The 13,927-nt window shown below is 39.9% G+C and overlaps 1 protein-coding gene across 4 annotated transcripts in view; it reads left to right on the top strand.

Annotated features, from left to right (window-relative positions):
- The window catches only part of lrch1 (leucine-rich repeats and calponin homology (CH) domain containing 1), a 91,050-nt gene that overhangs the window by 57,402 nt on the left and 19,721 nt on the right, over positions 1-13,927 (top strand). For 3 of the 4 annotated variants that reach the window (XM_030758364.1, XM_030758363.1, XM_030758362.1), the window contains exons 7-15: positions 1,197-1,284; positions 1,958-2,060; positions 3,561-3,670; positions 5,306-5,376; positions 5,645-5,731; positions 5,917-5,994; positions 6,784-6,820; positions 10,516-10,588; positions 11,595-11,717. In XM_030758364.1, the coding sequence (XP_030614224.1) occupies positions 1,197-1,284; positions 1,958-2,060; positions 3,561-3,670; positions 5,306-5,376; positions 5,645-5,731; positions 5,917-5,994; positions 6,784-6,820; positions 10,516-10,588; positions 11,595-11,717 (770 nt within the window). The remainder of the gene's footprint in view (positions 1-1,196; positions 1,285-1,957; positions 2,061-3,560; positions 3,671-5,305; positions 5,377-5,644; positions 5,732-5,916; positions 5,995-6,783; positions 6,821-10,515; positions 10,589-11,594; positions 11,718-13,927) is intronic. The other variant, XM_030758365.1, reaches the window with a different exon arrangement.

The following is a 13,927-nucleotide window of genomic DNA, read 5'->3' as shown; positions in this document are numbered from 1 at the left end:
TAGAGGCATATGCTTTGGCTATTACATGAGTTTCAATCTCTTAGTTACATATTGAGGAAGTCATGGGTCAGAGGTCACAGAAGGATGGATGAACCCACATTTGCCTCAGACTTAAACTGAGCAGTGTGGCTTATTATGAAACAACTGTGCGTGCAGAATCATGATCGTGTGCGTGTGTGTGTGTGTGTGTGTGTGTGTGTGTGTGTGTGTGTGTGTGTGTGTGTGTGTGTGTGTGTGTGTGTGTGTGTGTGTGTGTGTGTGTGTGAGCAGTTGCAGCATCATTATTGTTCAGTTGCTTGGAGGTTGCCACAGGGCTGCATTCACACGGCTGATTGAAGTTCCCCAGGTGCCTCATATTTGACTTGCATGTTTTAATTTATAAAAACCTTTTTTCAGATCTTCCTTTGATCAAATACAGATGTCAGATTTTTTGTCTCTTCACAGTTTGTGCATATGGTATGACTGATTACTGCCATCAGTGTGTGTCTGTGTGAATGTGAATTGGATTAAAATACTGTGCAGAGTATTACAGGTCAGTTAATTTTTTTTGTATGACACTGAAGCTTGTGTGAAACATCTGCACTTATGCATTATTATTATAACAGCCATAGCTTTAGCCACTCAATGAGCTAGTTTAGTATTTAATAATATTTTATTCTTCCTCCTCTGTCTGGCTGCAGATCACATCACTCCCCTCCTAAATAATTTAAAGGTTCAGAGAAAGTACTACTTTAAAATCAATGAAGGATTGAGGTTAATAACGTCACGCAAACCTGCAGGATTGCAGTACATGAGGTCATCACTCTCACAGAGTGTGAAAACTGAGTTTTTTAGTACATTGTTTTTACAACTACAGATTAAAAATGTCTTAAATTCAGTTTGAAAGGTTCTTAAATGGGTCTTTTATTTTTTTTTAAGTCGTGTCACCACAACAGTTTTAAGCTCTGTTTTTATTGCGCTCTACACCTTCAGCCCTGAAACATTTGTGACAAGTCAGCAGTAAAAAATACGAAATCAGAATTTACAGAAGAGTGTGAACGCAGCACGAGAGAGAGAGAGAGAGGGGAGGGGAGGGGGATTCTCTCTCTCTGTCATTGTGGCTCTCTTGCTCTTTATCTCTGTGCGCGCACACACATCCACACCCACACCTGCCTCCTGTGTGTGTCAGGTGTGTGACCCGTGTCTTGTGTCTGCAGTGTGGAGGACATGGAGCAGCAGAAGAAGCAGGACAGTGACTCAGGAGTCGGCAGCGACAACGGAGACAAGAGCCTGTCTGCTACTGAGGTGTGTGTGTGTCTGAGTGTGAGACAGTGTGCATGTGTGTGAAATTTGTGTCCTTTTGTACCTTTGTGTCCATATGCCATGATTACATCTTTGTGGATATCATAATGAATGTCTGCATCATGTTTGTGTAGCTGTATATGTGTTACAAGCTTTATGCTTTCATATTCATCTTCTGTACTCCTTTATGCGATGTCCACATCCAGAAAAATCCTCATTTTCTAATCAGATCAGCTCATCTTTCTTTTTCTCTGTTTGATTTTAACTAATAAGCAGAAAGTTGCGCTCGCCTCTCGGAGCCGTCTGTGCAGAGGAGTCAGGGGGCGGCAGAGCTCATATTTTCATTTTTCTTTTAGAATGAAAACTTCTTTTCTTTGTGACTAATTCACATTTCCTGCATTTCATTTAAACACTCAGTGTTTAGGTGGAAGTCTGTTCAAACAGCAGCGAGCTCAAATTGTAAATGATTATTTTATTACTAAAGGGAAACCTAAATTTTAAGCTATAATTCACAAATTAAATAGTTTCTGTGACAATATGGAACATTTTGATCAAATGGTTCAAAACATAGAACAGTAGTAAAGCTGAGATAGGAGCAGCCTGGAGATTGTGTTAACACTCGGCTGTTGTTGTGCTTTTGTATTAAGTTTGTTGTTGAAGCCGTTTTTTGTTTCAGCCGTCAGATGAAGACAGTCTGAGCCTTAATGTGCCGATGAGCCACATCACAGAGGAGGGGATCAGCAAAGACGACTCCAGCGAACACATCAGCTCTCTGACAGGTACGCACACACACCTCTCTGAACAACCTAACAAGTCGTGAATGAACAGTGTGTGCTTGTGCTTATCGCTCTTATTTTGGGGGCATAAACATTTAAATCACAGCATGCAGACTCAAACCTTTAGAGACAAAGAGCAACACCAGTTTCACACACTTGGTTTGTGCTCCGATCAGCTGATCATTTATAGGACATGGAGTGATCTTAGTGGTGTGTCACCAGCTTAGAAAGGAGTCAAATAACCAACAGACTTACACAATTACTGTAATTCAGCTGCAGCTGGATTTGGTCATGCAGATAAAGTGGCACTCAGCACGGCTACAAGTCAGAACCTGCTAGTGCTCCCTGTACCTGCAGCTGTTATTAGAAACCAACTATAAGATCCCAGCCATGCGTTGTGGGTCAGCAGTGTACAAACTGGGATTTTTGTAGTTTTGCTTTTCTGATCCATCAGCTGCGTGTCTGAAAGTATCTGGGCTGTTGAACTCTATTAAAGAACAGCAGCAGCTCCCCAGACACACAGTTTAAATAGACTTCAATCAGCCTTAATTAGGTTAGAGCTGATGGAGGGTCACATTTACCGAGCTGAGATGAGTGAAAACAGGGCTGTCTTGGTTATTTATATGTTCAAACAAATTCTTAATGCTAGAAGGGCGTCACAAAAATATCCCACAAAAAATACATCTTTGCAAAATGCGATGTCTTCACAGTAGCAGCGAAGTCCTGCTATGGTTTTTGTTCTTCAAGCTTTTCTATCATTGTAAACTAGCTTTAAGTCATCAGTAACACTGAGCTTAGAAGAAAACATTCAAACCAAGAAACTGCAGTGAGAACTTCAGGGGAAAAAAAAACAGATTAAAACTCATATAAAATTTTGGAAAATGTTTCTCATTAAATGTGTTTTAAGATGCGACTTAAAGGAAGTGACTGATTCCCCTAGATTTCTATTCAGGAGTCTTGCTTCGTGTCGTCCTCGTTTAATGTGCCTGGCTGGTTGTAACTGGTGGGCATTGGTCAGAATGTATCTGTTTTATTGCTTATGTATTTATAATAATTTTGATATCTAAAAAAGGAAAGCTGTCTGAATGTGTATAAACAGAGCATTTATTTCATGGAATACACACAAAGAGGAGCAGGAAGTGTATACTGCTCATCTGCAGTGAGTAAACTGTGCTGCATTAAACATAACTGAAGGATAGAAATGATGAAACTGTGGCGTTTATCCAGTTCAATGTGATCCTGAGTGGAATCACTTTTATGTGCTTTTGTGTCCATATTTTTTAGAGTCTAACCAACCAGAATGATGCACTCTGCACTTCAACTTAAACGGATGCAGTTATTGAACTTTAAAGTCTTTTCTTTATGTCAGCGATGATCTGTTAGTGCTGACTAGAGCAGAGTCACATTAAATATGCAGTGTGAAAAGAAAGAAGAGTTTGAGAGCCGCACAGTATAAACTACGTCCGTTCCAAACTTTCACAGTTCCCGTTTCCTCCATTTCAGCAGACCCAAACTCCGACTCGGTGCACCTGATTGAGGAGAGTCCTACGGAAGCCCTGAAGGACCAGAGCAGAGACTCGGCTCTCAGCACCCGCTTCATCAACTACATCAAGGCAAGAGCTCATATTGTATTCTTTCTCCTCCCCTCTGAGTGCTTCAATCAAAGATTGATGCAGTAAACGGTTCACTTCAGGCATAATGCTGCTCTCTGATTGAAGTTATGCAAACTGTTATATTCTCTGGGCTACTTTATTCCAGCATTAGTTACGCTGCCTGTCCTTTTAGGCTCCTGGCGTTTGTTTAAATAGAGTTTGCAGACAACTGTCACTTTGTGTTAATCTCAGTTAGATTCACTTTTAGGCTTTAAAGTTTTGCATCACTTCATTTGTCATGAAGAGCCCCAGCTGTGCTGCAGTTTGAAATTACAATTTAAGTTCATCCGCTTTTTTTTTTTTTTGATTATTCCATGTTAAAAGTAAAATCTTATTTAGATCAACTCAGAGTTTTTACCTCTGTTGACCCCATTCTCCACTGCTCCAGGTTTTTACAGCATGATTTTGAATTCCTGTGTTCAATACTTTATGACTTCTCGTAAAAAAGAAATTAGAACAAGAAGCAATGAAAAAGACTGAACAGCTTTTTTGGATGGGCTGTCAGGAGAAAGTCTCTTCTCTCTGAAAGGAACAGCACAGCTTAGCTTTGCTGAGATGCATCTGAACCAACCACAAGACTTCTGGAGCAAAGTCCTTTAGACAGACAAGACCAAACACCTCGTACCAGCAGTTACGCCGGTGGTGGAGGGGTGCCAGATTCTGTGGATGCTTGTTTTCCAGCCACAGGAACTTGGGCACCTTGCAGTCATTGAGTTGACCATGAGCTCCTCTGTATACCAAAGAATTCTAGAGTCAGAATGGCTGAAAAAGCAAAGAATCAAGATGTTGCACTGGACCAGTCAAAGTCCAGACTTTAACCTCATTGAAATGCTCTTGCAGAACCTTAAGAGAGCTGTGCATAAACAATACATACAAACTTAAGGGGGGCTGAAGCAATGTTGTAAAGACGAGTGGACCGTGCTGATGATGGGAGATAAAGTTACACAGAAAATCATTACTTCAAGTTATTGCTGGTAAAGACGGTTCTACAAACTACTGAATTATGGAGTATAATTATTTTTTCGCAGGACTGCGGAGTTTGTTTTTCAGGTGATGGAAGCAGTCTATCTGGAAAGCCTTGAGCAAACATCTTCAGAATTGGGATCAATGTTCAAAAAATTTAGTGGTTGAAGTTCACGGGCCGCTGTCACTCCACAAAACATGCTTTTGACAGTGAATGATGGTCCGTGTGCATCTAAGCGTTGGTTTTTCCTGGGAGCCTGGAAGTTGCGCTCCTATTTTTATCTAGTGTGGCTGAGGCCTAAAGTTAGATGAAAGGTATCGCTTTCTAAAATCCATGAATCTAAATCGTGCTTAGATTTTATTCTTTTATTTTGAAGGTGTATTCTTTGTGTTTGGTGTTAGACGTGCGTGCTCTTTATTAATGACTTAAATAGACTGCTGAGTAAAAACTCCATAGAGGTTACTATTAAAGTAAGAAACACATGAGGAATATAAGAAGAAAAGAGACTCTGTGCCCTTATTGTACAGAGGGGAAAGTGGTAATGTCTCTGATTTTTGGCCAATGGTTGAGCCAGTCTGTGGATCACGTGACTGCTGCAGCTGCTGCTGATGTGTGTATGCTTGTCTGTGCAGGGTAGGACAGCGGCAGACTTCGACGAGCCCCTCAGGATAGAAGAAGACTCACACTGGTCAACCGAGCAAACGTGAGTTGATTTCCAGTTTGTCCCCATTTAAAGGTGCATTCTTGTATTGAATCTCACTGTTTCCCTTCTGCTTATGTTAGTGTATCTTATTCAGTATCTCTTTGCAATATCATTTTGTGTTTAATATGGCTAGTGATTTTTATCAGTTTATTTTCATGATCACAGTTTATAATGTACGTATAATGTATGTATTTATGTATGGCACTATCATCACCTGTGTGAATTTCAGATGTATACATACCTCTCCTTTCCATCTTTGTGGCTGCAGGTCAAGAGTCACAGGGGGCACAGAGCTCCACATTGACATGATCAATCAGCTCAAAGAGGCTGTGGAGCTGCTGCAGGACCCCAGCAGGTAAAAAACTCAGCACCAACACCTGAGTATTACAGTATATCAGAGTAGAGATTAGTTATAGCATCAAGCACAGTGAGATCCTATCTTACCTCTGCGGAGTTGTCTTTAATGGCCTAACAAACAGCCGATCATAAGGAGAAATTCAGCATGTTGTGTTGTTGTTAATGTTGTGTTTTGTGTGTCAGAGTGAACACAGAGCAGGAAGATTTGTCTGGAGTCCAGCTCTATCCAGTGGAGATGGTCACAGTGGATGAGTCACTCAAGTAAGATTCTGAGTATCTGTGTGCTGCAGCCCGTTTTATGACCGTGGAAAAGTTTTGGCGTGACAGACGGGGGTGCCTGAGGGGGAAAAAAAATGTTTTTGTGCTAAGCATCATTTTTTGAGGACAGGAAGTTTATGGACATTCCACCTCCATGAACTGGTATTAATCCGGGGAGGAGAGATGTTTCTCTTGTAGAAACATGGTTATCTGTAAAAAAAAAACAACAAAAGCCCTGAGTGGCTGTTTTATGTCAGCCTTGCTCTCTCCTGTCATGGAGCAGTCAGTCACAGCTATCATTTTTGACCATTTGACTGATAATCTCACTTTTTTTTTTTTAATGTTAATATTCTAGAGATTCTATAAACTGGTCTACACTTAAACACAAGCCATCAGAAAGTCCTGCAGGTTGAATTAGGCTAACTAAACTCTGGTTGTACTGACTGTCTCACTCTAAATGGGCTGATAACATAGCATAACAGCACAGCATAACAACAAGGTTACAAAGAAGCCATTATGCAACACTCTCTGTAGAAGACTGTTCAGGACCATTACACTCCTCACTTTAAACACTTTCATGCTTCAGTTTCTTGTCCTAACAAGCCATCAAACCTAAATTTAGAATAAAAATTCTTGTATTTGGGTCATTATGGTTGTTCCTGACTGGCTTAAAGGGAAAATTATGCATCAGTACTTCTTTTTTGCTGGTGAAATTTTAGCTGCGTATTGTTTTGTGTGGGGTGATGGTCATGTGGTCATCCCTTCCCCTTTTTTTCTTCTTTTTCTCCTCAGTGGGCAGGACAGTGATGACGGCGCCACAACACCAAAGGTACAGTGTTCACGTCTTTAGAGCTCTTTATGTCTAACTTTGAGTCCAAGCACAGCACAGAAAAGCAGGCTGTTATCATCACACATGAAAATATGTAAAACATGTCTGAAATTTACCTTCAGTCAGACACGATGGTTCTTATCTGGGAAGATTTCTAGTTTGATGCAAGCTTCAATTTGTTGATCACCAACTTACAATAAAGTGACAACAATCATCGTGTCTGAAAAGGTCAGCTAAAATTTCAATTTGATCTTTTTTTAACTCCGCTGTCGACGACTTATCCCAGACTGAGCCGTCCATCTGGTGTCTGTCAGCCTTTTGCTAATTTTGTTACTCCTTGGTCATTTATACTTGAAATCTTCTGAAACTTGGCAGCAGTAGTTTTTGGGTAAGGCTCTATAAATAGGGGAGATGGATTTTGACTTAAAAATTTTAAAGAATTTTCAAGTTTTTTCCAGAAATACTGTCCATTTCTCTTTAATCCTTATTCCTCCCTTATTCCTAGGCTCTTTTGAAACGTTGAGTATTTGATGTGCAACGTTCTACAAAATGCTTCAGACAAATGTTTTGTTTTCAGTTTTCTAAATTTATTGCCAATTTTTGAAATTTTGAAGATTAGCAGTACATTCATTTTTAACTTCAGTGGCTGCTCCTCCCTTATTTTGTTGGCCAATTCCTCTGAAACTTGGTTTGATATTCAGTGGACAAATGTCTACAGGATGTTCCAGACAGGCTTTCAGTTTTATAAATTTATTGCCAATTTTTGAAATTTTGAAGATTAGCAGTACATTCGTTTTTAACTTCAGTGGCTGCTCCTCCCTTATTTATAAGCCAACACTTCTGAAACTTGACATGAGTATTCATTGGCAAAATTCTACAAATTGTTGGAGATGGATTTTTGACTTTTTACAATTTTTATGAATTTTTGAAATTTTCCAGGAGACCGTAGATTGATGTTTAACTTCAGTCACTGCTCCTCCCTTATTTTGTTGGCCAATTCCTCTGAAACCTGGTTTGATATTCAGTGGACAAATGTCTACAGGATGTTCCAGACAGGCTTTCAGTTTTTGACTTTTTAAATTTTTAAATTTATTTTTTTACAAATTTTCAGCAATTTGAAAGTTTTTTTTTTTTTTTTTTTTTTTTTTTTTATTTCTCTAAGTATCAGCTCAGTGATGGTTTTGGAGATTGTTGTTCAAAGCATGAATCTATGCTTAGAGTTCTTGGTCAATGTGTGGCAGGGGTTTGTATTAATGAGAGCTTCTGGAAAATTGCCTGTTCTTTCTTCTCTTTGACGTAAGTTCTTACGGATCCTAATGTTGCTTTTGTATAAATATTTTAAGGAAAAATCTGGTACTTGGAACCAAATAGTGTGCAGATTGTCACTTTTTTTGCAGTATTGTTGTTATACCTGATTTGATAAATGCTTGAAAAAAGTTGTAAACATAGCAAATTGTTATGTTTCTAGTGGGGAAGAAGCATGTGCAGTGATTGTTCTTGGTTAATATTTGTTTTTTGGTATCACTCCAGGGGATTAGGGAGGAAGCCAAAGTTTGGCATTTTGAAATCTAGTTCCTTCAAATTCAAGAACGTATCCATGTAGATTAGAACAACTCCAAGTGGGACAGGCTCATACCAGAAAATCTGCCGTTTCCTGTAGAGGCAAGTCTATAGATGAGTTGAGGGGTTGTGGCTAGTTCCGAATTGTCTCTAATAATTAGAATGAAAAATATTCTCTGGGAAGATTTTTGACTAAATGCTAAATGAGATATTTTATTGAGGATAGTAGAACAGGTGCACAGCCGGCGGTAACATCATTACTTTAACACTCTGTTTTCAAGTGAAATAGAAAAAGTGGACAGGATTTAGTAACTCAAGAGTTTCAATAAAGTTCTACAGATGTGATTGGAGCTCTAAAGAAGTGGGTGGAGCTAAGCATGGTATAAATCCTAGAAAGTTTTTCATTGAAGAATTCCTCTTATATAGAGACTAGAAATGATGCCACCTTTTTCTGACCCCTCCTTACATTATTTCAAGGCCTGTTGGTCCCTCCAGTTTGCAAAGCTACCTAAAATATCTGTTACCTGAAATTTTTTTTAAGTAACTATAATCAAGTGATAGAGCTCGGCAGGTCCTAAAGTGCTGTGCGTTCCTGGATAAGTAAAGCCTGTAAGTATTCAAGTTACAGAAAATAGTTACAGCCCAAACCTTTGATGCGTTCTGTAGCAGCACATGGATGAAGGTGGCTGTGAGTTCCAGAAGAAGAGACAGATGATTCTAGAGAAGGCCAGGTTTGAGGCCCAGCTTGCATGCCGGGAGTATGAATGGCATATGTCGATCAAGGTAAACGTGCTACATCTGGATGTAGTCCCTGTCCTCAGAGCGAGCTGTCCACAGTCGTGCTTCGCAGTGAACCAGCAGTCTTTTGTGTGTCTGTTTGCTGTGAGTTCCTGTGTTAGCTGCAAAAACAGACCCCTCTGAGCTTTTCACATGTGTCACATTTCATCTGGCAGCCGTTCCACATGTGAACAGGGTGGGAACGTGTTTCTCTGTTGCTACATGTGAGTCTTTCACCAGTTACTCACAGGCTTTCTTGAGGAATTTCTAACAGGCTAAACTGACGGTGGGTTTACTGAAAGCCTTTTTAGTGGACGGTCGGACAAGTGGCTGCTGAATTGACAGTTTTCTCTCTCACATGGTAGTGTGTAAGGTAGAGTTTATACTGAAGTGTCATGAGGGTGTGTGTTTACATTAGCAAAGCTTATGAGTGTTGTCTAGTGTTATCCTGTTTTGTCACAGTGAGTTGTTCTGTTTGCTCCATTGCTGTATGTTAACATTTTTTCTTGTTTTTTATTTACCTTAATGTGTAGATTAACAGAGCTGTGACACTATGAGTGCAGTGGGTTGCTGCTTTGATAGATGTCCCTCTATATACAGCTTGAAATTATCATATATTTGAGCCTATCAGATGAAAATTAATGGAGATATAAAGACGTACGGTCATTTGTTATCACATTTTTTGGAAGTTGCACTAAATTTGGGATTTCCACAGCAGAGTTGAAGTCTGTGAAGTTAGCATGAACTGTAGACCCACCAAAGCCACACGGATGGGAAGTACATCAAGAAAAATGAAATCATTGCTCTTGAAGTACTGATCTCCTCCAGGAGAGGTCTTGCCAGTCTAATAATAGATTGCAGTGTGTTCTGCTTATATTTTAAACCACTGTTCACAGATCAGATGTTATTACCAGGTGAAAATATGAAAGACGTAAAGAGGTAAATTCCCTGTAGGATTGTTTTTAAATTAATAACAGTCTTTGGAAAACAATGCTTCTTCAGTTATGTTGAATTACACGTCTCTGGAGTGTTGAGCTAGTCGCTGTATCGGTGAGTCTGCAGGTCATATAAGTTGAGCGATGATTGAAGGCAGAGGAGGTGCAAACTGAGTGCAGTGCTGTTGTCTGTGAGCCAGTTCTGAGTTTAATTTTAGGTCCTGGTAACGTGTAGAGCTTCATCACAAGAATGTGTTGTTGTGTACTTTATCTCTCTCTGTGGAGCCATTCATAAGTCTGTGTGTCTTTCAAAACTGCACGTGAGGCGCATCAAAGTGTCTGAGAGTGTCCATCAAATTGCTTTATACAATTGACTAAAATGTGACTTACTTTAAAGTTTTGTTTCCGTTTCTTTTGCCGTAGCGACATGACAGATCTCCAGTGAGCGGACCTCCATCCTTCTCCAGCCCGCCGTTCGGACTGAAGCCTCGCTCGGGTGAGTCAGCTGAGATAGTGGACCAGGTTAAGTGGTGTACCAGCTCTACAGGTTAACAAAGTGATTTCTCTGAATTGTGGTTATTACATTGATGTGATTTACTATGTGGGTTGCTGAAAAAGTGCACAGTATAAGTGTATGATAATAAGGAAAAGATCTTCGCTGGACTGAAGACCTGATTTTTGATGCGAGCTCTGTCGCTGTAGTCATACAGTTTGTAGCTGCTGTGGTTTTAATTTGAAGCTCAAAAAGGCCTATAGGAGACAGAGTTTAAGAAATTCTTTCTTTTACATGCCTTTATATGATTTTAAAAACCCTAAAAACAGTTCCTAGAGGTGGATGAAAATACAGATGCACTTAAACATCTTCTAGTTCTAAGTCGGGCTCTGCAGCGGTGTCAGCTTTTAATACCCTGTTGGAAACCCGGGACTTAGTAATTAGCGTAAAGTGAAAAGAAGCAGCTTCATGTCCACCGCTCATCAGCTTTATTTGCAGAACCATAGGAAGCTTCTGCCCCATGCTTTATTCAAATTGGCAACCATCCAGCTTTTGTTTGCTGTTACCAGTGTGTGAAATGATGCTAACCGCTAATGAAGCTAACATTGTGCTAACAGCATGTGAGGGTGATCTGTAATGAAATGCAGCTAATCTTGATTTTGTTTTGTGTGTTTTGTGTCTTGTCATCTCGTTCTGTTTCTGTTTCACTTGTTTTCCTTTTCTCATTCACTTTTTTTGTTTCGGGCACTTTATGAATTTCTCCCGCATGACCTTTGATGTTAAAAATCACATAACCACTCATCTGATCTGACCTGCCTGCATTTTTGATTCAACACCTGCTTCATTGATTCCTGCCAACTAATTCACACGTCCTCCTGGTGCTGTTTTTTCGGGGTGTGCTTTTCGTGGAATGATCTTTGCCTTGCTGTTACTTGGTTCGCCTTGATGCTCCCCACCACCACCTCCTCAACTACCCTCCTGCACTACACCCCCCACCCCCTGGTTGTAGCCCCGCCCTCGCTGCCCTGCTCTCCCCCTCCTTCCTGTCTCGACCCCTCCCTCCTCCCACAGGCCTCGCCCCTCCATAGAGATACACCTCGTAGCCATGACGACGGAGGCAATCACAGCCGGGGTAGGTCCCGCTTTATCTGCTAATTGGCCAGATGACACACATCTGGGCTGAGCTCTCTGCTGACAGACTCTTTCAGACTGCGCCATCAGACCCTGGGTAGGGATTGTTTTCTCTTCAAAGCCAAAAAAGCCTCTCTTTATGGTCTCCAATATAATCGGAGGTTTTTAAAGAGTCTTGAACTTTGTCTTTTGCCTGTTCTTCTGTTCATCAGTCCACAGCTCATTTACTATCAGATATAACAAAAATCTCTACACTTTTTAAAAAATTAAAACCAGGAGCGTATTTAGGGGATGCCAATTAATTTTCTTTTGATGGGTGATTGATTTTTTTTCCATAAATCGTATAATCTATCTATTTTCAATTCAATTAGATTTTATTTATATAGCCCAAAATCACAACAGTCACCTTGAGGTGCTTTATGTTGTAAGGTAAAAAAAATACAATAAAGTACAATAATTACAGAGAAAACCCAACAGTAAGAAAAAAAACCCCTATGAGCAGCACTTGGCGACAGTGTTGTTTAAAAAACACAAACCTGAACTGAATTTGGGTCATCTCCTCTTCTAGTCATCTTCACCTGCACCTCTGGATCATTCCCAGCACAGCTGCTGCTGTTAGATCGCTCCCCGGAAAAGCCATTATGACTACGAGCTCACACATCTGTGATTTCGCCACAAACATCAGCTTCTCTCAGTCTGACCAGCATTGCTATAATTTTGTAGTGTTCAGTATCTTTTTCTTTTCTTTTAAATTTTAGTTTCGTTCAGCTTAGTTTTCATGTTTTCAGTGTGTTTGGTTTTAGTTTTGTTTTTATCAGGGCCACTTTCAGTTCGTGGTCATAACGGGTTTATATTTGTCAAATTAGGTCTTACAGATACACGTGTGAAGGCTATTTAATCACAGTCATGATATTTCAGTCTCTATAAGTACAGTGTATCACAAAATTATACATTACTGATGTTGTTTTCTTTTATTTTTATTTTTGTTTTTATAATTTTATGCTTCCTGTTTTAACTATCTCTTTTACATTGTGTTTTAAGTTATTTTATTTATCTTAAATGTACAGCACTTTGGTCAACTGCTGTTGTTTTTAAACGTGCTTTATAAATAAACTTGACTTGACTTGACTTGACAAAAGTGAGTACACCCCTCACATTTCTGCATATATTTAAGTATATCTTTTCATGGGACAACACTGACAAAATGACACAATGAAAAGTAGTCTGTGTGCAGCTTATATAACAGTGTAAATTTATTCTTCCCTCAAAATAACTCAATATACAGCCATTAATGTCTAAACCAGCTGCAACAAAAGTGAGAACACCCCTCAGAGACTACACCGTAAATGTCCAAATTGAGCACTGCTTGTCATTTCCCCTCCAAAATGTCACGTGACTCGTTAGTGTTACTAGGTCTCAGGTGTGCATAGGGAGCAGGTGTGTTCAATTTTGTAGTACAGCTCTCACACTCTCTCATACTGGTCACTGAAAGTTCCAACATGGCAAAGAACTCTCTGAGGATCTGAAAAGACGAATTGTTGCTCTGCATGAAGACTGTTATATAAGCTGCACACAGACTACTTTTCATTGTGTCAAAGTGTCATTTTGTCAGTGTTGTCCCATGAAAAGATATACTTAAATATATGCAGACATGTGAGGGGTGTACTCACTTTTGTGATACACTGTATTACTACCAAAGCCTCCTCAGCCTTTTATTTTAATTTAGTGTGCTAATTTGACATATTATTGACTTAATTTTCTTTTTTTTTCCCCTCTAAGGTGTTATTATTTTTAGTTAAATAAAAGGTTTTCCTCACTGAGATTTTGGTTAAATAGCAGAAGGGTCACTGTTTGGCACGCTGGAGGAGATGAGGGGGGGTGTTGTTGTAGAAGAAGTGCAGTGGGATACTTTACTTTGAAATTCCCTGACAGCTTTCTCTTTATTTCTCATCCACTGCAACTGTGTGTTTCTCTGCCTCAGACCACATGTGAGGGTGTTTTAGGCTAGCTGCTGTGTGTGTGTGTGTGTGTGTGTGTGTGTGTGTGTGTGTGTGTGTGTGTGTGTGTGTGTGTGTGTGTGTGTGTGTGTGTGTGTGTGTGCACTGAAGCAGTATACCCTGATCAAAGGCGAGCTTCACCACACTCTGCTTTCATCTCCAGCTGTTCACGTGTGTGTTGTGGCTGTGGACTTGCAGGTGCACGTGGTAGAAG

The sequence above is a fragment of the Archocentrus centrarchus genome, chromosome 21 (genome assembly GCF_007364275.1).
Source record: "Archocentrus centrarchus isolate MPI-CPG fArcCen1 chromosome 21, fArcCen1, whole genome shotgun sequence".
Lineage (NCBI taxonomy): Eukaryota > Metazoa > Chordata > Actinopteri > Cichliformes > Cichlidae > Archocentrus > Archocentrus centrarchus.
Note: the sequence above shows the minus strand (reverse complement) of the source record. Positions and strands in the feature narration are given on the sequence as shown.